Raw genomic sequence first — 23,374 nt, 5'->3', positions numbered from 1 at the left:
ACAAAGACTTGGAGGAATTGCTGATTTAAGGACTAAAAACTATGTGAAGAGACGTTCTTCAGCCACAGGGGCAGCCATAGGGCAAGTACATGGACTATATTATTCAGAAACACAGTGACTTTTCCTAATGCCCTGGAGTACATGGTTGTAATTTCTTAACACCTTTTGAGACCATTCTTTTAGTTAAGCTCCATTTAAGAGGAACTGTTGGTGAGCACATCAGAGGTGGCACAATGAGGCCAGCACACCTCTTGGTTGTCTGGCACAATCAATTAAACATCTTCAAGCTAGTTGGTGCCATTTTAAAGTGGGAGATCTCACGCTGTAAAAAAAAATTCTACCTCTCTGGTCTCTGCAAAATCACAAAAGTTACCAACACTGCTCTCTGATCACACAGAGCAACAACCAGCTAAATCTGCATAGCAGCTGCCCCCTTTATAAGGTACTTGTAACTTGAGGCCTACATAACATATTTACCACCTGCCTGGGGCCTACAGGTTAGTCGTTCTCAGCCAGCCATGAATTCTGTTCTGGGGACTTTTGGCAATCTCTGGAGACCTTGCTGGTTATCACAATTGAGAGGAGGGAACGCTAATGTTAAATAGGGGATAGAGGCCTGGGATGTGCTGCTAAACACCTGACAAGGCAGTTCCTGACAACAAAGAACTACCCAAGCCAAAATATCAATAGTGCCAAGAGTGAGAAGGAGCTCAACCCATTCTCAACCCTTCAACATAACCAGAAACAGAGATTGTAAGAATCAGAAATCTGTATACCTCGTTACAAGAACAGCAGTGTCATGGTGGATTCCACCTGGAGAATTCTTTGAATGCTGCCACTGGCAAAAGTTTCTTAATGTTGTCTGGGCATTAAAAGATATGGAAGGTCCTTCCTAAATACAGAAAAGAATTAGAGTTGATTGGTTGTACCAACACCAAGGAGATATGCCATTTCAGATTCAGATAGAAGAAAGAAGAAAAAAACTTTATTACCTGTTCATTATGAATCACAACTAAGTTCACAATAACAATATTAATTAAATTTCCAATACTTGGGTCTTTATAGATAGAGGCTACCTGCAACCGAGATAAATTTTGCAAAGTTAATTGTGAACTCTGTGCAATCAATAAGCAATTCACTTCTTACGTTGGGCTCCACCTCTTTTCACATTTCATTAACATATGCATTTTGTAGTTTTGAATTTGCATTCACTCAGCAAACACTCATTTAAAGTTTCTTTGTAAAATTCACAGATGGCAGTTTTTAGGTTACACATTTTAATTCCAAGCTGCTTTCCTCTGAAATTGCATTGCCACGTGACTTAATGTGTCTCTGTACCAAAACACTGGCTATTAATTTTCAGTCAAGCTCCTTCCTCCCATTTAAAGGCCCAGATGGCCAATTTACGAAATCTCACTTTTACCCTGTGTTTGTTAGTATTGCTTATTCTTTATGTGTAGCACCCATTTGTGTCCTCTACAACCTGGCACTCCAGGATAGTCTTTTCTTTGCATCAGCAATAATTACGGAACTTGAAAATACACTGTGACCTAGATCCTATTTTAAAAACTGCAGGTGCATTTGCATTTAATCCCCACATCAAAACTCTGAACTAGGTACTATTATAATCTCTGCTGAAACAAATGAGGAAACTAAGACTCAGAGAAATTAAGAAACTTGTCCAAAGCTGCACAGCTGATGTTCAGCAGAGATGGAACTCAACCTAGGTCATTCTGACCCAGCATCCATGTTCATAACCAAAATTCTTATGGCGGCTCTGGAGTTATGGAGAAGAGATGGGGCCAAGTCTGTGAAAGGCTTGATTAGAATTTCCTTTTCCTCCTCCTGGACACAAATGGGCTGGGCACAGGGGAAGGAGCACGGAGGGTGGTGTGAGGGGAACGGGATGGGGGAATGGTTTGCAGCAGTGCAGGAAGAGACAAGGAACACCAGCAGCATGGGGGTGGGGGAGAAGAAATCCTAAAGCAAAGTTCCCAAATCTGGTTGCTTTCCACATTCATCTGGGGAATTTATTAAAAATAGATTCCCATTCAAATAAATTAGGGTCAATCAATAAAAAGGAATGCTATGCTGAAGCTACAATGAGTAAGGGTAGATCTATATGGGTTTGTTATGCAACAATGTCCAATTTTTCAGAAAACAGCAACGTATAAAACAGTATTATAATAATGCCCCATTTGTACTTGAGAAAGAGTTGTATATGCATACATGTTTGCTAAATAAATGTCCAGAGTTGTACTTTCCAGTACAGCTGTGCCTCACCAATTGTGGCTACTGAAAACTTGAAATGTGGTTGGTCCAAACTGAGATGTGTCATAAGTGTGAAACACATACTGGATTTTGAAGACTTAGTACGAACACAAAAAATAAAATATCTCAATAATTTTTATATTGATTACATGTTGAAAAATTAATATCTGGTGTCGGTAAAGATACTTATTTTTCACCTACATTCTTCGATTTGGCTTGATTATTTAAAAATCATCCAATGTTGCTGTATTTCCATTCAAAATGAAATAGAACAGTAGAGTGAGAAATTCCTAGGCCTCATCCCAGGGTTACTTAATGAGAATCCTGGGGAAGGGGATAGGAGCAGATATCTGCATTTTAAAAAGCTCCATTGGAGATTCTGATTCACAAACAGCATCTAAAAGCAGCATAATTCAAGTCCCACTCCTGGCTATGCTTTTTCCTAGGTCAGATACAGGGCCCTGGTTTTGGGAACTGGATAAGCTCAAGGTCACATGCTGTGTCTAAGCTGCGTACTATCTTTACATGACTATGGCCAGGTGACTAACTCCTCTGAGGCTCAGTTTTCTCATCCATAAATTGGGGCTAATGATCCTATCCACTAGAGTCTCCAGGGGGATTAGAAATAATGCCTTTAAAGTAAGAAGCACATTGTCTAACACAGAATAAGCACTCAATATTGATAGCCAAGTTGTCATTATAAAAAGGCAACCAATGAATAATCTGCTCGCTTCAGTCACTTGCCTGAATCGGTTGCAATGCTAGCCCAATGATTTCCAGAGCACTCAGTGGAAACCCATTCCCAAATGGCTCATTTAGAGACCTAATAAATCACCTCCTTTTGAATGTACTTACAATTGCCATTAAAGTTAAAATATAGTGTTGAAGGTTTGCTCCATGGTATGTCACCATTCTGTTGTCTGCCACCACCATCACTTCTACAAACCGTGGATAGGATAAAAAACGCTTTGTTCTTCGGGAGGTCCTCTTTTCCCCTGTGCTGTCCGTCTTGTTGCGATAGGCAGAAAAAGCTTTTGTTGCTAAGCTGCTTTTTAATACAGCCACATCGTCTGCCAGGTTGTTCCTTCCGCCCCATTTTCTTGTTCTGGTTTTCCTCATGTCCTTACTGTGACTATTTTTGTGCTCTGTAACAAATCAGATGGCGGATATTATATCTCAAGTCACGTCTATTTCATAATAAGAATTTAATTGGACACATCTTAAAATGATGCCCTTGTAGTCAAATGACATAGAAAATCAAATCCTACACACTGCGGACTCTACAGGTGAAACTCAATCTTCACTCTCATCTAAATGACTAAGGGCTTGAAATTAGCTTCCCTAGGAAGTTTCCATAAATGATCACTTAAGGTATTAGAAAATTGGACTTGAGTGTAAGGGGAACAATTGCATATGACTCTCCATTTGGTAACAAAAGCCTTGCTGGGATTTAAGCAGTTCCCACTCTCACCGTTATTTGCTGTAGCTATAGAAAGTGCCTATTATAACACAGCTACAGGGCTCTACAGAACGAAACCCGAGATGCCTCATATACCCCACTTTTCATATTCAATGAGATGTAGTATAAAGAGGCTAACAGACTATACAACCAAACTACAAAGCAAAGTTCCCAAATCTGGTTGCTTTCCACATTCATCTGGGGAATTTATTAAAAATAGATTCCCGTTCAAATAAATTAGAGTCAATCAATAAAAAAGGAATGTTATGCTGAGGCTGCAGTGAGTAAGGGCAGATCTATATGGGTTTGTTATGCAACAATACCCAAACATCCAAACAGGATGTTTGCTTACCTTATCAGACCACTGGAATACTTGAACTATAAGGACAGAATCATTGCTCCAGAGCTAGATTTTCGTTAACTTATTTCTGTGTGCAGTTAAGGAAGCAGATTAAACTCAGAGAGAGTAATGGGTTAGGGCCATAATTTATAATGCTAGATCAGCTCTACTTATTTCCAGCTCTTGCCTAGGCCTCTTGGGTTCTACCCAATCTTGGTGTTTAGTGTGGTCCCTGCACCAGAAGCTCTGCCAACACCTGGGGGCTGGTTACAACTGCAGCCTCTCAGGCCCCTCCCCAAACCTGAGGCATCAGATCTGTACTTTGCTGACAAGTGTTCCAGGTGATTCATATTCATGTTAAAGGTTTGAGAAGTACCGGTCTGGAACTTGGCTTAAAGCTTGTACTCAGGTGAAATAACTCAATTTCCATATCATCAACCTCAGATTAAACCCGGTAAACATAAAAGTGGCTGCCAAAGTGTGTTCTGAGTAAAAACACAATTTAATCCCTTATCTTGCTTATCACTTTAGAATGTGCTTTAGAGCTTTAATGCCACTAGCTTGTGGTCTGAAGTAGGCAGCAGAATCGTACAACTAAGGAGTATGTTTACCTAAGACACAGGAACAGAATTTATTACATCAAACCAAACTGAACCAATAAAATAAAGTTAAATTTAAGTGGTATCATATGTGAAGGGTCCAAATATTTGACCATTATTAACTAATTTCTAAAACAATCGATTTAGGCCAGGATGTGCATTTTGCCCAAGTTGAGTGTTTTAGCAATTATGAAAATAGTGAAATCAGTCCAGATATCAAATAAATTCTACATAGTCCAGCTATAGGTAACGTGATTAGCCAAAGTTGGTACAGAGTAGGATTAAAGTTTCTTTTTCTTGTAGTCTCTCTTTCAAGCATATTCATATATGTAAACCTATGCCATATGGGCATTTAGACAGACATTCAATTTGTTAATCATCAAGTGATTATCAAATAGATACTAATGAAAAACCAACCTCATACTAGGCATTGAACAAGTCTCTTTTATATATATTATCTCACATATTACTCTCAAACCAAGAAATTACCCCCACTTTACAGACGAGGAAAATAAATTTCAAAGAGGTTGGAAAACTTGTCCGAAGTCATACAGCAGGGAGTGGGGGCACAAAGAATCAGGCATGGATTTGATCAACACCCTAAACAGTTTTTTTTTTTTTATTATTAGGCAAGATTTCTTAAGACCTTAGGATTGAAATGGACCCATAGTCTACTTGACAGTTTTCAAACTGAATCTGAATTGAGAAAAAATCAGTGCCTGCAAGATATTTTCAAGGATCTTGCTTTTCACAACAGGTATATGTAAGCCAAATTGCTGAAAACTCAGATTTTTTTTTAGTACATGAAGAAAATGTCACTAAGTCCACGAAAGTAAATAATCTTTGCTAATGTCTTCTGAAAATATTTTGATTTAATTTATTGTATCGGTAAAGTTTTAAAAGTTTTGAAGCCTCTTTTCTTTCTATTCTCTATTTCATTAATTTCTGCTCTATTATCTATCACCAAGCTTGCTTTCAGTGTAATTTGTTATTTTTTCCCCAGTATCTTAAGGTGAAAGATTAGATTGATTTAAGAGCATTCTTCTTTCTTAACACAGGCATTTACAGCCATAAATTTCCCTCTAAATGCTGCTTTACCTGCATTTCATAAGTTTAAGTATACTGTTTCTTCATTTTCATTTTTCTCAAAATATTTATTGATTTCCCTTTTGAATTCTCCTTTGACCCAACAAGTTATTTAGAACTGTGATAAATTTCCGCATAATTGTGTTCCCCAATTTTTCTGCTATTGATTTTTAAATTTCACTTCATTGTGGACAGAGTACATACTTTTCATTCTTTCTATCCTTTTAAATGTATTGAAGTTTGTTTATGGCCCAGCATACGGTCTATCCTGAAGCATGTTCCATATGTACCTGAGAAGAATGAATATTTTGCTGTTGTTGGGTGGAGGGTTCTATAGGCATCTGTACGGTTTAGTTGGTATATAGTGTTGTTCAAGTTTTCTATTCCCTTGTTGATCTTCTCCTTAGATTTTCTATCCATTGTTGAAAGTGGGGTATAAAATATCCAATGGTTACTATTGAATTACCTAGTTTTCCCTTCATTTTTAACTCTTTTTGCTGTGTATTATTGGTGCTCTATTACTGGGTGCATGTATGTTTATAATTGTTACATCTTCCTGATGAATTGAACCTTCCATCATTATACAGCACTCTGATAAACTTTATGTATCAGTAAAGTGAAAGAAGCTAGTCACAAAAATCTACATATATGATTCCATTCATATGAAATGTCCAGAACAGGGAAATCTATAGAGACAGAAAATTCAAAGTGCTTGCTTAGGGTTGAGAATATGAGGGATGGGACTGGGGACAGGGATAGGCTAAAGCGTACAGGGTTTCTTTTCAATATGGTGAAGAGGTTCTAAAATTGTGGCAATGTCTGTACATGTCTGTGAATATACTAAAAACCATTGAATTGTATGCATGAAAAGGGTGAATAGTATGATATGAATTATATACCAATAAATCTATGTTAAAAGAGGAAAATATGCCATTTAGTTTGTGAAAAGTAAATAAACTTTATTTCATGTCTTCTGTAAATATTTTTATTTAATTTACTGTGCTTACTTAGAGAAAAGTATACCTGCATCGAGAAAATCATTAAGAAATGCTGTACAGAATTCATTCTTGACCAGTAAGGGGAAAAAATTTACCCTCAGAATTGTTAGAAGGGACTTGGGCATAATGATAAAGCCAGGCATTAATTGGAAATAAGGTGCACTTACTGAAATTAAAAATAATAATAATAATAATAAGGCATTGCACACAAAAAGACTCCAATTTCTAACAGAACAACCCATGTGATAGACTTGGATAATGTACCTGAAAGGCATTTTTATCACAAAAGTAATTTGTGTATTGAAGAAATAATTCAACACACTTTAGGTGGCAAAAAAGCACAGAAAATAAATTGCTTCTTCAGCGTCAAAAGCAATATTTTCTAATACACAATACTTCCCAGTCTTATATCCATCTGACCTTTTCTCCTAATGAGTTAAAATCACACATATCTAATTAGCCAAACTAATTTATAGCACTTTAACCACTTCAGCAAGTGCTTTTGAATTTACAATTAAAAATAGCGTAAGCGTCACAGATTCAAATATTCACAAGGGCTATAAATGCATGAAAAGTTTTACTGAGAATCAAAAAACTCAACGTTTTAACTGATACACTTACTCAACATCGTAACTGATACACCTATTCGACTCACTTGCCTCTAATAGAAAATTGTATGAGCAGAGAATGACCCACCATGGGCACACACATTGTTAGGGTAAAAGGAAAGTCATCCACATTTCTCTTTGGTGACCTTTCAGTATAATGGAAACCAGGCTAGTATTTCAAGAATTTGCATTGTCACTTTGCTAAGACTTTTATAAAAATGGGCTACATAATGAACGCAGAGTAGAAATGGTTTATGCATTTTTGCTCTTTACTTCCCTACACGTAGCCCTGCAGTTCTTTCTTTCTTAACAATAGTTTCACTGAACTCAATTTACATACCATAAAATACACTTTTAAAGTCACAGAATTGTACAACACCAATCTCCAATATCTAATTTTAGAATATTTTCCTCACGTCCAAAAGAAATCCCATATCCATTAGCAGTCACTTGCCATTTCCCTCTGTGCAGGTTTGAAAGGATGTATGTTCCCTAGAAAAGCCATGTTTTAATCAAAATCCCGTTTTGTAAAGGTAGAATAATCCCTATTCAATACTGTATGTTAGAAACTGTAATCAGATCATCTCCCTGGGGATGTGATTTAATCAAGAGTGGCTGCTAAACTGGATTAGGTGACAACATGTCTCCACCCATTTGGGTGGGTCTTGAGAAGCTTCTGGAGTCCTAGAAAAGAGGAAACATTTTAGAGAATGAAGGAGATTCTGAGAGAGAAAAGAACGTTGCAGCACCACAAAGCAGAGTCCATCAGGCAGCGACCTTTGGAGATGAAGAAGGAAAACGCCTCCCAGGGAACTTCATGAAACAGGAAGCCAGGAGAGAAAGCTACCAGATGACGCCATGCTCGCCATGTGCCCTTCCAGCCAAGAGAGAAACTGTGACTGTGTTCGCCATGTGCCTTCTCACTTGAGAGAGAAGCCCTGAACTTCATCGCCTTCTTGAACCAAGGTATCTTTCTTTGGATGCCTTTGATTGGACATTTCTATAGACTTGTTTTAATTGGGACATTTTCTCAGCCTTAAAACTGTAAACTATCAACTTACTAAATTCCCCTTTTTAAAGCCCATTCCATTTCTGGTGTATTGCATTCTGGCAGCTAGCAAACTAGAACACTCTCTCTCCCCAACCTCTGGCAACAACTATTCTGTGTTTTCTATCTATGGATTTGCCTATTCTGGCATTTCACAGAAATGGAATAATATACTATATGACCTTTTGTGTCTGGCTTCTTCTGTTTAGCATAATGCTTATCCATGTGGCAGGAGGTACCAGTACTTCTTTCTTTTTTATAGCCAAATACTATTCCATTGTATGGATATACCACATTTTGCTTGTCCATTCATCAGCTGATGGACTTTTTTCCACTTTTGGGCTTTTATAAGATATGCTGATATGTACATTCATGTACAGGATTTTGTGTGGACATATGTTTTTATTTCTCTTGAGTGTATACCTCAGAGTAGAATTGCTGGGTCATTCTGCAACTCTGTGCTTAACATTTTGGGGAGCTTCCCAAAGTAGTTACACTATTTTTTTGCTTCTCTTTAAATTCAGATATGGCACTCAAAAATAGGAAATAGTTTTTCTCATGGTTCTTCTTCTTTGAGGAATCTTCAGAAATAAATCATCTTTATTTAATTAAACAGCTTATGAGCAACCTGGTCTAGTTCAAATCTTAAAACAGCATGTTGATATCTCCAAGAATCAAATGCACATTTGCATTCAGAGAATAGGGGATAATATTTTACTATTTGAATCTGTATGTGAGCCCGTAATTACCCTTAGGCATAGGAGAAAGCTCTGACTGGGGCTGCGGTGCTTCCCAAGGCCACATCACAGGCACTGCAGTCTTCACATTGCATTCTAAGAACTGTGCACCAATGTTGGCTTTTACAAGTGTTTTCGCCTTGATGACTTCAAAGGGACAGGGGACACTTATACTGCAAACAGCCAGTGTTCTCAAAGTCTGTGCTTTGATGTAAGCAGGATCTGATTCAGGTTCTATCTGGTCTTGGACAAACCAAAAACCTGGGCTCGCTGTTTTCCACACACAGAGCTAAAGTAAGAACAGTACCTATTTCACAGAGACACTTTGAAGAATAAGTGGAAATCATGTACATAAAGTGCTAGCACAAGACCTAGCACATAGGAGGGAACCAATAAATATTGTGGTGGTGGTGATTATTACTGTTATTATTTTACTGTTTTTACCAATCATAAAAAAATGAGTTAGAACTGAAAGGAACCATTTAAGGGAGAGTGACGGATATTAAAACAATTTCCTGGCCTACAAGAACTATGTCAAAGACATAAGTGGTTTATACTAGTAAATAGAGTGAATAGTGTATCTAATTTCATGTCTGAAACTCAATCTTAGGATACTGTGAAGAGTGGTAACTACAAAGATGGATGTTCTGTGGCCTGGATTTCAATATGCCATTTAACCAGCCAAAGGATCTTTTCTGAGTCACTTCTCTGAGCTTCAGTTTTCCACCCTATTAAATGGGCATAGAAATACCTGTTTCCATCTTAAGGCTATGGTGAGATTAAAAGAGACAGTATATCTAAAAAATTCCTTGAAAATTATAAATTGAACTTAACAATTACTTCTTAAGTTCCTGTTTTGTGCTAGATACTGGGCTAGGTGAACTGAAATAAACAATAACAATGACACCAACAAACAAGAATAAGACTTAGGACCAATCCTTAAAAAGAAAGTATTATAAAAATGTAAGATGGTATCATTATTAAAAGATATCACAGCCAAAAACATTAACAACATGTATCGGCAAAACTGTTTTAGATGAGCTTCACATTGCAATGCAAAAAAAAAAATGCTCATTATATTGCTAAGTAACTGGAATTATTTTTAAAGATAACAGGCCTTGTTATTCAGCTATTCTCATCAGAGATTCAAATGTTAACTTTAACAGCTGGGAAGTTAATTATTGCTCTCTATTTTCGTAAGGTTTATCACAATTTAACTGGATTTCCTTAAGGCACTGAACTACAGTGTGACCTCATGGTCCAAGCGGGGCAAGGAATCGCAGGTCTGAAGGAAGGAGCTAAGAGCAAGGTTTTACAAGTTCCCTTTCTGCTTCTCCGGGCTTGACAGCGAGGAGGGCTGGGCAGGAATCCCCAGTGGTTCTCATCTGAATTCATGAGTTGACCCAACCCTGGCTGCATTCTTGTTCTAACACTACCCTAGCTGCCCCTTGGCATTCTTCCCTTCTCAAAGCCTCAGTTTCCTCTCCTGTAAAATGAGGCTAAAACAACTCCCATCTTAAGGGGTTTCTGTGAGGATTAAAAGAGGTTATGCCCTTAGCACACATGGGCTAGGAATCATGAAATTCCTTAAGGAAGGAATCATGAAATATTTAACGTGATCATAATTACCAGCTATTGTTGTTTTACTAATACATATATATACTATATATCCCCTTCTTTATATATTAGGGTATGGCCTTAAAATTTCTCCAACATAACAGTTCTATATTAGAAGGAATCTTCATTCTCTCTTGCTTTGTTTTATGCGTTTATGGAAAATTCATTTACTTTTATCCCATTCTCCCTTTCTTCCCCCTCCACAGACTCAGGCAGTTGTTCTAAAGTCTTGATGGACACCATTCTGTTTGTACATGCTTTTAAAAATAAGTCTTGGTTGTTTATGCATGCATTTTTAATTAATTGCTTAAAAATTAATTTTTAAAATACACAATTTTTATTACAGTATTTATTACTGAGTACCCACATGCCAGGCCCTGTGTTAGATGCAGAATTGGCCTGAAACCACTGGATCAACTCTTTGAGGTCGGTGCCATTATTTTTCCACATTACAGATGAGGGGACTGAGGCACTGAGAGGTTCCGTAGCCTCACAAAGACCCCATGGCAAGTAAAAATCAAAAAAAGAAACAGACCCCAAAGCTCCTGCTTTCAACCACTTCGCATCCAAATGTGGTCCATTTTATTTTCCTTTTTTTCATATGAAAGAGGGAACCTTAGTAAACACCCTCCATCCAATCACAGAATAAGCAGGTGGGGGAAACTGTTCTGTATTTCCTAGCATGCCTTAACCTTGACCCCAAGATGTCATGCCCACTAGTGAGGTCTTCTACTCTGCTAGGGGCAGAAAATCTGCTAAACAGAGTAAGCATCACCATCACAGTGTGCTAAAAGGAAGGAGCATGGGAAACTGAGGGCCAGCAACAGATCCACCTGCCCTCCGTCCCATTCCTCCCACCACCACTGACAGAACAGGGGGTTCTGGCCTTTCCCGACCTGATAAGAAGCCAAAACAATAGATAACAGAGAGATGATGGGTAGACAGTAGATAGATGATAATGGATAGCTAAATGAGTGCATGGAATTGCTATAGGACAGTGGTCCTCAAAGTGTGTCTGGGAACTTGGTAGAAAATCAGATCCTCAAGCTAACTCAGACTTGGTGAATCAGCAACTCCAGAGATCTGTATTTCAACAAGCATTCTGAAGGCTACAGTTTGAGAACCGCTGCCCAAGTATATGACACTGTACGCAATGGCTACTTTCCCTATACCTCTCCTTTCAGCTTCCTAATTACCCAAGGACCACTTCAACATAATAAGAACATATTTATTAAAGGTATACTGCATCAAGCTAATAATTACAAAAAAGCATCTTTAATGGCAGCATGGCCTAATGGTTTAGAGTCAAATTCTGATTCCAGCCCATACTAGCTGGGGGCAAATTATTCAACCAAAGCAACTACCATCTCCTCATTCCTTAAAAGGAGATAGGAATATTTACCTCATAGAGAGGGATAGAGATTAAATGAACTGTTCTTGCAGGCACCAAGCCCAGCATTCTGCTGAGCATGGAGGAAAAGCTCAATAGGATCAGACTGAATGATTTCTTAATTAACCCTCTTACAAATTCATTCATTCATTCTTTACTGCCATTTTTACTGAGCACTTACTGTATGTCACACACAGAGCTGAGAGCAATGAGACATCTCACCCTTCAGGTCTTGCAGGACCTCCTCTGCAGACCTCCTTGGGAACCAGTCTCAAGTGCTACACCCCAGTTATGCTGGGGCATCACCTTCTTTCTTCATGGCCCCTTTGGGTTTGCTCATCTATGCCCAAAGCAATGTCTGGTATATTGTGCACTAAATAAAAAATTATGGCAAGAGGTAAGAAAGGAGAGAGGGAGGAAGTAAATGAATGAAAGGCCTTAGTCCCTGCTCCCAGAGAAGTTCCAATCTAGATTAACAAACACACGCTGAGAGCTAGTGAGAAGACATAGTTCAGGATGCAATTAGAGTAAACACTTCCACCTCTCCACTGCCTCCAGTAGCTGATGACCTACAGAGAGCAAAAAGTGGAAGTCCTGCCATCTCCTGGCTCTCACTGTTCCAGTCAGATCTACACCGCACTAATTGGGAATATCCACACAGTTACGAAATGAAGCCTTCAGAAACTCAGAAGAACAAGAGAAACACAGTCAAGTGGGATGGGACGAAGAGGGTAAACATGGACAATGCGCCCAAATAGATAAACCAAAAATCCAAAACAACCATAAAACCAGTGAATGTTCCTTAATAAAGAAACTGGGTGGGGAAGGAATACAGGGGATTGTTCAGCATGTCTCACGCCCTACTGTGTCAATTTCCAGCTTTAAAAACAACAGTGAACTCTGGCTACTCTCTAAGAGCATGTTCCCAAACCCACCTCTGTGGAAAAACTGGGTCTTACTGTTAAAAAAAAGAGAAGGAAAGCGAGATGATGACCACAGGCTGGAGTACTGCTCCATACACCGTGGTGATATAAATAGAGGCAGGAGGCAGGAGCTGAAGAGATATTTGCTAAGACCCCTTTTTGGCTGGCTTGAACCTTTATGAACAAAATGGATGAGGCTTCTCCAAAAATGGTTGACAGACATTATTTCCGTAAAATACTTCCAGCAACAGATCAAGTAGATTTGCAAAACACTTTATAGGGCATTGACATTTGGGACTTCTTCTAGGCACAAGGGCATTTTAAAAGCACTTTGCGAAATCTTACCGTTAAGAGACCCGCTTATATTTGTTTAACTATGTAATTGCCAAATTTAGGGGATTTTTGCCAGATTAAGGAATAAGTGAAGGGGCCTGAAACATCCCTGGAAATAAATATACCAGATGTAGAGCAGGACACGCCACTGGCAGAAAGTATCTGAGGAGCTTCTTGAGGCTCAAGGGGAAAGGGCGGGAGATGGTGATGAGAACAATCAGCTAACCGGGGAGTTAAATGTGCTGACTCAGGCAGGCACGCTGGAGCTCTGCTTGCTCCTTCAACTAAATACCATAACAGCAATGACGACGACCACAGTAACAGTGGCTAACATTTTTTGGGGGCTTGCTTACCTATATGCCAGGCACTCTACTATGCACTTTATGAGGATTAACTCAGGTTATAACTCACAGAAGGGCCGTGTGGTAGCAACCACTATCTTCATTTCACAAAGAGGAAATTGAGGGACACTTAAAATAACTCAAGAAAATATGTAAAGAATATCTATTTAAAGTAACATCAAATGGTAAATGTATCCTGGCCTGTATTTTACTAAGCCACTGTTTATTTTTGCTATTAATATCCTGCAAAAGACTCTTCAGGAAATGTTGTCTTTGACTCATTCCCTTTCCTAACAGAAAGCGGAGCTGGCATTTCTGCCACATGGCACTTGTCTGCCACCTGCCTCCAATGGCCTCTTCTCAGGCCCCTTGGCTACATGGTCAGCACTCTCCAGGAGAAGCAAAATGAAAACCAAGCATGGGATTTAAAATTTTCTAGTAGCCATGTTAAAAAAAAGGTAAAAAAGAAACAGGCAGAATTAATTTTAATAACAATCTTATTTAACCCAATATATCTAAACTATTACTAACATGGGGCACTAGTCACATTTTAGGGCTCAGTAGCCACATAGGCCTACTATCTACTGTATGCAGCTATACATTCTAGGTATTAGGTGTCTAATAAGTGAATTCAGAAGGCAGCATGATGTGGTAGATAAGAACTTGGACTCAGGTGTCAAAGAAATCTGTGTTCAAATGCCAGCCTTCCCACATCCAAGCTGCGTGACCTTGGGCAAGTCACTTAAGCCCTCAGGTGGCTCAATAGTAAAATCAGAGTAAGAATCGCAATGTGCATCATGATTGTAAGGACTATTAACAGTACATGTAATGTGCTTGGGCTCATAGGAAGTGCTCAATGAATTCCTGGACTTGAATTTGATCCTATTAGCTGTGTGCCCTTGGGCAGGTTACTTAACCTCTCTGTGCCTCAGTTTCCTCATCTGCTTAATAGGGACAATAACAGTTGCTCCTTAATAAGGTGGCTGGGAGGATTAATGACTTAATATCCATAAAGTACGGACACAGTCTTGGTACATAGTAGCACTCTAGAGGTATTAGCTGTGGTGACTATTATTACTAGGGATAAGCACTAGCTATTTTAAGGGTTCTAGAATAAATGGCTCCTGGGCTTGCTGCTGGTGGTCTCCCCTACTATCTGACATTTCACTGCAGCTCGTGAGTGGCCCTGAGGCTGAATATGATGCCTGTGATTGGGTCCAGGTATCACTCCCATATCAGGGATGAAAGAGTGGTTGGGTTGGAGCTCTTAAAAAGGCTTCTAAGCAGCTCCTAGGGAGAAGATCTCCCACATTCCACTGATAGAGACGTCTCCCAGTTTATAGGCAAGCAAGGACTGCAATATGCATCAGAGTCTGCAACAGAAAACCCTTTATCATCCCTGTGCCCATGTTCCAGTGACCGTCTGAGTGAGTGGTCTGGGAGCATGCTGCTCTCTGACCACATTCCCTGGGAATCTTCCTCAACCACGGCCACCTTCCCTCAGCACCGAGGCTCAGCTTAGAAGAGCCTGCTTTATTTATTTTTTTACTTTTTTTTGCATGGGCAGGTACCAAGAATTGAACCCGGTTCTCTGGCATGGCAGGTGAGAATTCTGCCACTGAGCAACCCTGCGTTATATATTTTTAACTCATATTTTGTTGCTGTAAATTCAGCTCTTGCTGTGACAACCTGGTCCCCTAAATAAATCAAAAACTTAAAATCTTTCTCTAGAGCCTTGGGGCAAGTTCCTGAGCAAGCATTAGTTTATCCTTAATTATCCTTACATTTAAAGTAAATTCAAAGGCACTCCCCAAACTGCACTGGGTCACACTTTTGAACACCCCCTTTCCAGTCACGGTTGACAGAAGTTTTTGCTTGTGTCATATCCTGGAAGGAACACAGGCCTGGGAAGTGAGAGATCGGTATTCAGGGCGCACTTTTGCCCTTCTTCCTAGTCTAAGACTATGAGTTTCATCGAAGTTGTTCTGAGCCTTGACCCTCATGTCCAGAAGGAGAAAGACTGGAAATGAAGTTTTCTTTAAGTTCCTTCCAGTATGAAAATGCTATGAGTTCTTACATTTTATAAGATAAAGTGAATAATTATTAAAAAATGAAGTCCTGCAATTCAAAAGGGGCAAAATCTAGCAGAGAAATAACCAAACAGTTCACAAGTGCTGGGATGGGTAAGAGAAGACAATAAGGTAACTCCAAAGGAGAGGGGCCAACAGAAGAGAGCTGCACTTTGGCTGATGTTACATAATATCAAGGAGGTACAATATATATTTCTCCATTACACACTGGGAGCATTTTGTTCTGAACCTGCTATAACAGAACAATAATTTTCTGAAAACCACTGCTAGTCTCTCTAATCTGATTTGTTACTATGGAATAGCACCCAATGTGAAGATTAGAAAGTTGGCTTGAATGAAAAAAAAGCATGCATAATCAAAATTGCCTTTGGAGAACTTTAAATTGCCCTGGAACCACAACACGGAAGCTTGAGAAATAATAGGATATGTTGCACCAGAGAATGTGTTCAGAGATGGGTGCATCAGGGATAATTCTGTCACTGTCTTTGTTTCACTATCTCTCTGGCCCTCTCCGTCTTTCTCTCCTTGTGCACACGCATTCTTAGGTATGGAGGGCTCCTTCATTACTGTCCACCCATCAGCCTGAAGAACACATTCTCATCAGCTGGCACCTTGACTTGACAATGGAAGTTGTGTTTCTGAATGACAATTAAAAAGAAAAATAACATGCCTTCTCTGTTGGTATATAAGCCACGGCTTCAAATGAAAAGTCCTAAATAAGCCTTTCCCATTCCACCTCTCTGTGGCTTGGTCAAAAACTCTATGCTGCCCTCTCTACTATGCTTTCCTGCTGTGGGGTCCCAGGAAATCAACAGTGCATGAAGTGTTCGCTGTACAATAAGGAACTCATGTATGAAGTCAAGTGTCTGTAAATAAAAAGAATAAAAGACAAGCTACAGACCAGCAGAAAATATTTGCACGTTACATACCTGATAGAGGTCTTATATTCAGAATACACAAAAGACTCTTGGATTAAAATCATCAGAATTTAAAAAATGGGCAAAATATCTGAACAGTCATTTCACCAATGAAGATGTATGAATAAGCACAAGAAAAGATGCTCAATGCTATCAGTCATTAGGGGAATGCAAATTAATCACAATGAGATACCACTCCACACCTATCTGAATTACTAAATTAAAAAACCAAAAATCCCACAAAAAGCAAGCAAACAAAATATAAACAATACCAAGTACTGGCGATGATACAGAGGAATAGAAACTTTCATATCCTGCTGGTGGAACTGCAAAATGGTGCAGCCACTTTGAAAAATAGTTTGACAGCTTCTTATAAATTTAAACATTCACCTACCATATGACCCAGTAATTCCAGTTCTAGATATTTACCAACATGAATAGAAAATGAATGTTCACTCACAAACCTGCATACAAATGTTTATAGTAGCTTTATTTGTGAGTGCCCCAAACTGGAAACAATTCAAATGTTCCACAAACTAACTGTGGTATATCCATTCAGTGGAATACTACTTAGCAATAAAAGAGATAAATTACCGATACAAGCAGCAATACGGATGAATCTCAAACACACTGTGCTTCATAATCCTATGTATATGAGATTTTGCAAAGGCAAAACTATCGGTAAAATAAGAGGTCAGTGGTTACCAGAGGTGAGGGCCAGGGAAAGGGACCAGCTACAAAGGAGCACTGGAAACAGTTCCATATCTTAATTGTCATGATGGTGGCACAACCGTATGCATTTGCCAAACCGTGTGGAACTATACACTAAAAAGGACGAATGTTAGTGTGTGGAAATTATATCTTAACACAAACAATGGAAAGAACACATTAGAAAATATCATGGGAAAATAAAAAGATTTACAAAAAAAAAAAACAAAACACAAAAGTCTTAGCAGAGCAATTCTGAGGGCAAGCACAGCAACTTGAACTTTTTCCACACGCTGCAAGCCAAATGGATTTTCAAAATCCCACTCTAATTTCATATGAAATAGTTATCAATGAAAAAAGGCAACATTTTGCCAACATTCGCCCTTCGTTGTTTCTTCTCAAACCCAAATGTACATAAATCACCACCTCTTCCATTTATCCATGCTCCTTTTAAAATATTCAAGATACTTGAACATTCATTAATGATTTTCATTCACACAGAATGTCCATGCAAATCTGTTTACATCTGGGCCAGATGTAAACAGAACTTCAATCACACATAAATGGCCACAATAGTGACGCTGTAATGATCTGATTATTGCAAAGGACACAAGTTTGTTGGATACAATGTGTGAAATTACAAACCTCAACTGCATGATAAAAAAATGCTTTATATAAGAATGGGCTTATTCCCTTAAAAAAAAAAGAAACAGTCCAATCAAGTGAAGGGTGTGCTATACTATCAGATGAACCCCAAATATCTCCTGCTTCTGTCGGCTTTAACAGCTGACTCAAGCCCTCTGTCATTTATGTTCTTTCTAAAGGACATGCATCTTGACTGGTTTCAGGGGCTTACTGGAAAGCTGAACAGATGAGCTATTACCAGTATCACCCTTTTTCTTTAGCAGAGAGTGGGTTTCTAAAGAAAATAATATAAATTTCTAAGTTTTGATGAGCAGTAGTCCAGGAAAGGTCCTGGAGTTGAGGCTGAAGGTGGGAAGCAACTGCATTTCTGGTTGTCTCTGGATCCAGAAGCTTATCGAAAGTTTGGGGTGTGTGTGTGTGCAAGGGTAGCTCAGTAGTAGAATTCTCGTCTGCCATGTGGGAGACCAGAGTTCAGTTTCCGATCGATGCACTTCCCAAAAAACAAACAAGCAAAACAAACAACAAAACAAACAAAAATTCAACAAAATGGTGCTGTAATAGCAGGATACTCACACGGTAAAATAATGAAATGTGACCCTGCCAAACAGCATACAAAAAAAAAGTTTAGGGAAGGGGCAGGAAAATATTTCATACTTAAACCAACCCTCATTTCAGGTCCAAACTTACATTGCCACTTTACATTCCCAACTGCAAACTGGCTCTTCTAGACTTTAAAACACTGTTGAATGAAAGTCTTGTATGTTAGAAAAGTTAGTTCAAGTAAAAACTGTAAACTGAAGCCCTTTCCAATGGAAGGAAGAAAAAAGGTGGGGGGGAGGGCGCTACGGCAGGAAAAGAAAAAAAAGTGGGCTATCAGGGTACTTCAGACAAAGGGTCAAAAAAACACAACCTGACCACACTGCTTTTTGTGCTCAACTCAGTTGCCCTGATAAGTCGCTCAATTTCTTGGTGATTTTGTTCTTGTGCCTATTCTGAGTTTGGGGCCGGCCCTACTCATCGCAACTGCAGCCTTACCTAATGATGAGAAAGATGAAGCAAAAAGCTAAGGAAGTGAAAAGGAAAAAAAGGCTCAAATGGATCAAAGCTAAATTTAGAACAAAAATAGCAATTTTAACAACTATAAGAACATACCAAAAAGTTATTTAAGAGAACACACCCAATTCCAATGTGCAGATCTTGTTTGGACCACAGCTAAATAAGCAGACTACCAAGAGGCATTTTGGGGACAATTAGGGAAATAAGATAGGAATTATTTAGGCAATACAGATGAATTATTGTTAATTTTGTTTACATTGATAAATGACATTATACTTATATAACAAAATGTCCTTATTTTTCAGAGATATATATTGAAGTATTTAGAAGTGAAATGTCAAGATTTCCTGGGTTTGCTTTAAAATACTAGCAAAAACACTTTTTTTCTTATTGAAAAATAGAAGCAAATTTGGAAAAATTTTAGTAATTGTTAAATGATGATGTATTGTTGGATGTTCATTTTCCTATTGCCTCTACTTTTATGTATGTTTGAAGATGTTTGTAATGAATTTTTTTTACAAAGCAAAATGAAAAGTAAAAAAAAAATGAATAAACTGTTTATATTGACTTTTATTAAACACAGACATCGAAATTTTAAAAAATATATATGTTATAAAGACTGTTTAAGACAATTAAAATGAGGAACAAAAAGGGAAAAATGAAAGAAAATTAAGAAAAAAAAGATAAACTCCAAACGAAGGACACAATATCTTCAAAAAATTCAGTATCAGTTCTGGTTTGGAATGCCAGTTGTTTCCTTAACATACTGTGCACAGGTTCATTCATCTCTCTAAGATCAGTTTTTTCATGTGTAAAATGGGAATAATAAGAGCAGCTTTCTTCCAGGGAGCTGTTAAGGAGAAATGAAATAATCCATAGAAAGTGCTTCCACATGGGTAGCAGGAGCTAAGGCCTTCTTAAATGTTGCCTTTTCTTATCTTCTCAAGGCTGAAAGACTAGGAGGAAAGGGTCCAGGCAGGTTCCTTCCATCAGGGAACAACCACTCACCTGCCGGGGCTCAGGCAGGACTGTGAAGCCAGCGAAGCTTCTGTCACTGCCTGGAACCCTCCAGCTGTCCCAGGCTTGGTTACTTAAAGCCCTCTCGGAGCTAGCCCCCTTAGCGCTGTCTCTTACTCCATTTGGGTCCAACTCTCAGGGCAGTTAATCTAATCAGCTAATCTATGCTAAATTATTAATGGAGCCTGGAAGGTTAATGTGTAACAGTTAATGCTCCAACAGAGATCTGCTGGAGACCCAAAACTTTCATTTAAAAAGAAAGAATCCAGAGGTTTATAATACAGAATACAGGGAACCTAGAGATATACAGAAACTAGAGATGGGTGAACGGTTAGCTAACGAGGTTGAACATGAATGTAAGGGAATGGATACAAGTGAAAGCTGTTCATTAGTGTGTTTAGAAGTAATGTTGCCATTTTGAAGGTGAACATGATTGAAAGGGGCTGTTGAGACTCCTATGTCCCACCAATGAACACTATAAATATAAATAAGTTCTTGCATGAACTACCTCAAAGGTATGAATTTTGTACAGTCAATAATAGAGCCGTATGGAGGTAAACTGCTATTGCATGCTATGGCCTACCTTTAACAGGAAGACACCGACATTACCACAGCAATAGCAGGGGTAAATAATTGGAGGAGTGGGGGGACAAGAGTAAGGTGAGGTTTGGATTTTCTATTTGGTGAGGGTGCATTTCTCTGATATTTTTTCCCTTTGGAGGGAAAAACTGTCTAAAATTGAGAAATTGAGAGTGCTGATGATTGTACAACGAAGTGAGGAAAACGTGAGACACGAATTGTTTATTTTGGATATTACCCATGATGCCTAATGGATGGAGGTGGGTGAAGGGCACATTAACTGAGAAGTAGAAAGGTGAACTGTGGTGTATACATATGATGGAATATTGTGCAGCTACAAAACAGAACGAAGTCATGAGGCCTGCAATGGGAATGAACCCTGGGAATGTTGTGGTGCAAAATTAGCCAGAAATCAAAGAACAAATATTGTATGGTCTCTTTTAGAAAATACTTTATAAGAAAATTGGGGCCTATATGGTAACCCATACCAAACATTAAAATCTGTTCTATAACTAATTGTTAAAAAAAAAAAAAATCACATCAAGTCCCAGCCCAATAGAAAGCAGCCAAGGGAGAAGTATTCTGGACAAACTCTAAAAGCTGTTCTATAACTACTTGTCACAATGTACTTCAAAATTTATTGCTTTTTAAAAAAAATATGTTATATTTTACAATAAAATATATTTTAAAAAAAGTGTCATTGTGAGAATTTTGGTTAACAGCTACCCTCCTAAAATCAAATCAAATTCCAGGCAGGTGTCATTAAAAATCAACAAGGGACAGGCTAAGATATCTTCTAACTAGATAATGGCACAGGGATTGTGGCAAAATCTATGTTTATGAACTTTGGGACCTTGGGCAAGTTAACCTTATGGATCCCTCTGTGCTTCAGTTTTCCCATGTACAAAATGGAGGTTAAGGAAAGGATTAAAGTATAACAATCTATGTATAACTCTTGGAACAATGTCTGCTGCAAAATACATGGTCACGAAATGTCAGCCATTATTAATATTATTTAAGGATTGGAAGTTAGATGGAAGTCAAAGTAGATGCTCTGAAAACTTAAGTAAAGGAGAGTTTTGTAGATGGCATCTTTGACTTGTTTTTTCAATGCAATTTAGCCCACAGGGTAGCACACTGGTGTCAGAAGCAGGCAAGTGTTGGGCATTTCCTACTAGCTGAGTGGCTTTGGACAAGCTACTCAGCCTCTCTGAGCTGTAATTTTCTCAACTGTAAAATATGGATAATAATACTTACCCCAAAGTGTTGGTGAATGGATTACATATGATAACGTATGTAAAGTACTAAGCACAGTGTGATCCCTGTAAATAGCAAGTTCCCAACAAATGACGGCTTTAGTTTGGATTTTGCAGCCATTACGATGACAGCCTTGGGAGACCAATCAGGAAGTAACACTACATTCTAAAGGGGGTGATGGACAGAATGAATCCTCAGTACCTAATGGAGAATAAATTGTGGTAATTCCTGGGTCAGTTCAACAACAGGCTTCAGGAATGAGGCTATTTAGCTGGGTTGAGAGAAAGCCTCAGCTTTGACCAGCCATGTGCTCCCTGAAGCAGCAACTACAAAGCAAGATTTTTATCTCTCTGGAAAATGAGACTATCTCATTGCAAAAACAAAACAAAACAAAAAGATTTCAGGTGTCATAAAAGGCCTGCCAATCTCCAGTCTAAGGGACCAGATCCAATGAGTACTTGGGTGTTCATTGCCTATGATAAGTTCCATGGGGCTGCAAAATAACTACATGCCACTACCCTCATATCCTTATTAACCATATTTTCTGATTATGAAACGCTTACAGAATTGTGGCAAAAAATTACAAAAAGTACAAGCATATCAGATAAAAATATAAAGACTCTTATGTTCCTGTCAACCAGAAATAATGACAAATAATATTTTAACACATATTGCATAAAAATTCTTTATATATACACACACACAGTTACACATACTTTATCATTAAAAAAAGTGGGATCATACTCTACAGACTAGTTCATCACCTGCTTGCTCACTTAATATATATTTCTATTTCTGTTTAAAAAAATCAATGTCTTCCTTTTCAATGGCCGCATAGGAATCCAACGTATACATGCCCTGTAATTTGCTTATCTATCCCCTATTGGTGGACACCAAGGTTGTGTCCAGTCTTTTGCTATAATAAATAACACTTTGCTAAGTTTTCTTGCATAAACACCTTTCCATAATTGCCCAATTATTTCCTTAGAAGTGGCAGTGATGGGTCAAGAAGTATACAATTCTTAAATGCCTCAAGAAACAACTGCTAGGTTTACTGAGATGGAGGGTAAGGGAGGACTTTTAGTAACAGAGGAAAAACACTGTCTTTTAGGACCAAACAAACAAAGCAGCCTTCTGTTGACCTTCTCCCCTGTGTTTTTCTCATTCACCTACCAGGAAGCTCGTCTATTTCATTGAAAGAACAGCTAAATGCTCTTGAACAAAAATTCAGGGTCACACAGAGAGTGTCTGTGAGTAGAATTTGGGTTTCATCTGGAAATGCAATGTGACGATCAGCAGGAAGTGGCTTACAAAAGCAACAAACTCCACTGAATGGCTTCCATAAGCCCACCACT

At 38.5% G+C, this 23,374-nt stretch overlaps 1 protein-coding gene across 4 annotated transcripts in view; it reads right to left on the bottom strand.

Annotated features, from left to right (window-relative positions):
- The window catches only part of ADAMTS9 (ADAM metallopeptidase with thrombospondin type 1 motif 9), a 159,875-nt gene that overhangs the window by 125,442 nt on the left and 11,059 nt on the right, over window positions 1-23,374 (bottom strand). For 3 of the 4 annotated variants that reach the window (XM_077128775.1, XM_077128777.1, XM_077128778.1), the window contains 3 exons: window positions 3,127-3,416; window positions 993-1,076; window positions 777-892 (listed from right to left, as the gene is read on the bottom strand). In XM_077128775.1, the coding sequence (XP_076984890.1) occupies window positions 777-892; window positions 993-1,076; window positions 3,127-3,416 (490 nt within the window). The remainder of the gene's footprint in view (window positions 1-776; window positions 893-992; window positions 1,077-3,126; window positions 3,417-23,374) is intronic. The other variant, XM_077128776.1, reaches the window with a different exon arrangement.

The sequence above is a fragment of the Tamandua tetradactyla genome, chromosome 15, assembly GCF_023851605.1.
Source record: "Tamandua tetradactyla isolate mTamTet1 chromosome 15, mTamTet1.pri, whole genome shotgun sequence".
In the NCBI taxonomy this organism is placed as follows: Eukaryota; Metazoa; Chordata; class Mammalia; order Pilosa; family Myrmecophagidae; genus Tamandua; species Tamandua tetradactyla.
This window is presented reverse-complemented; position numbering and strand designations above follow the sequence as displayed.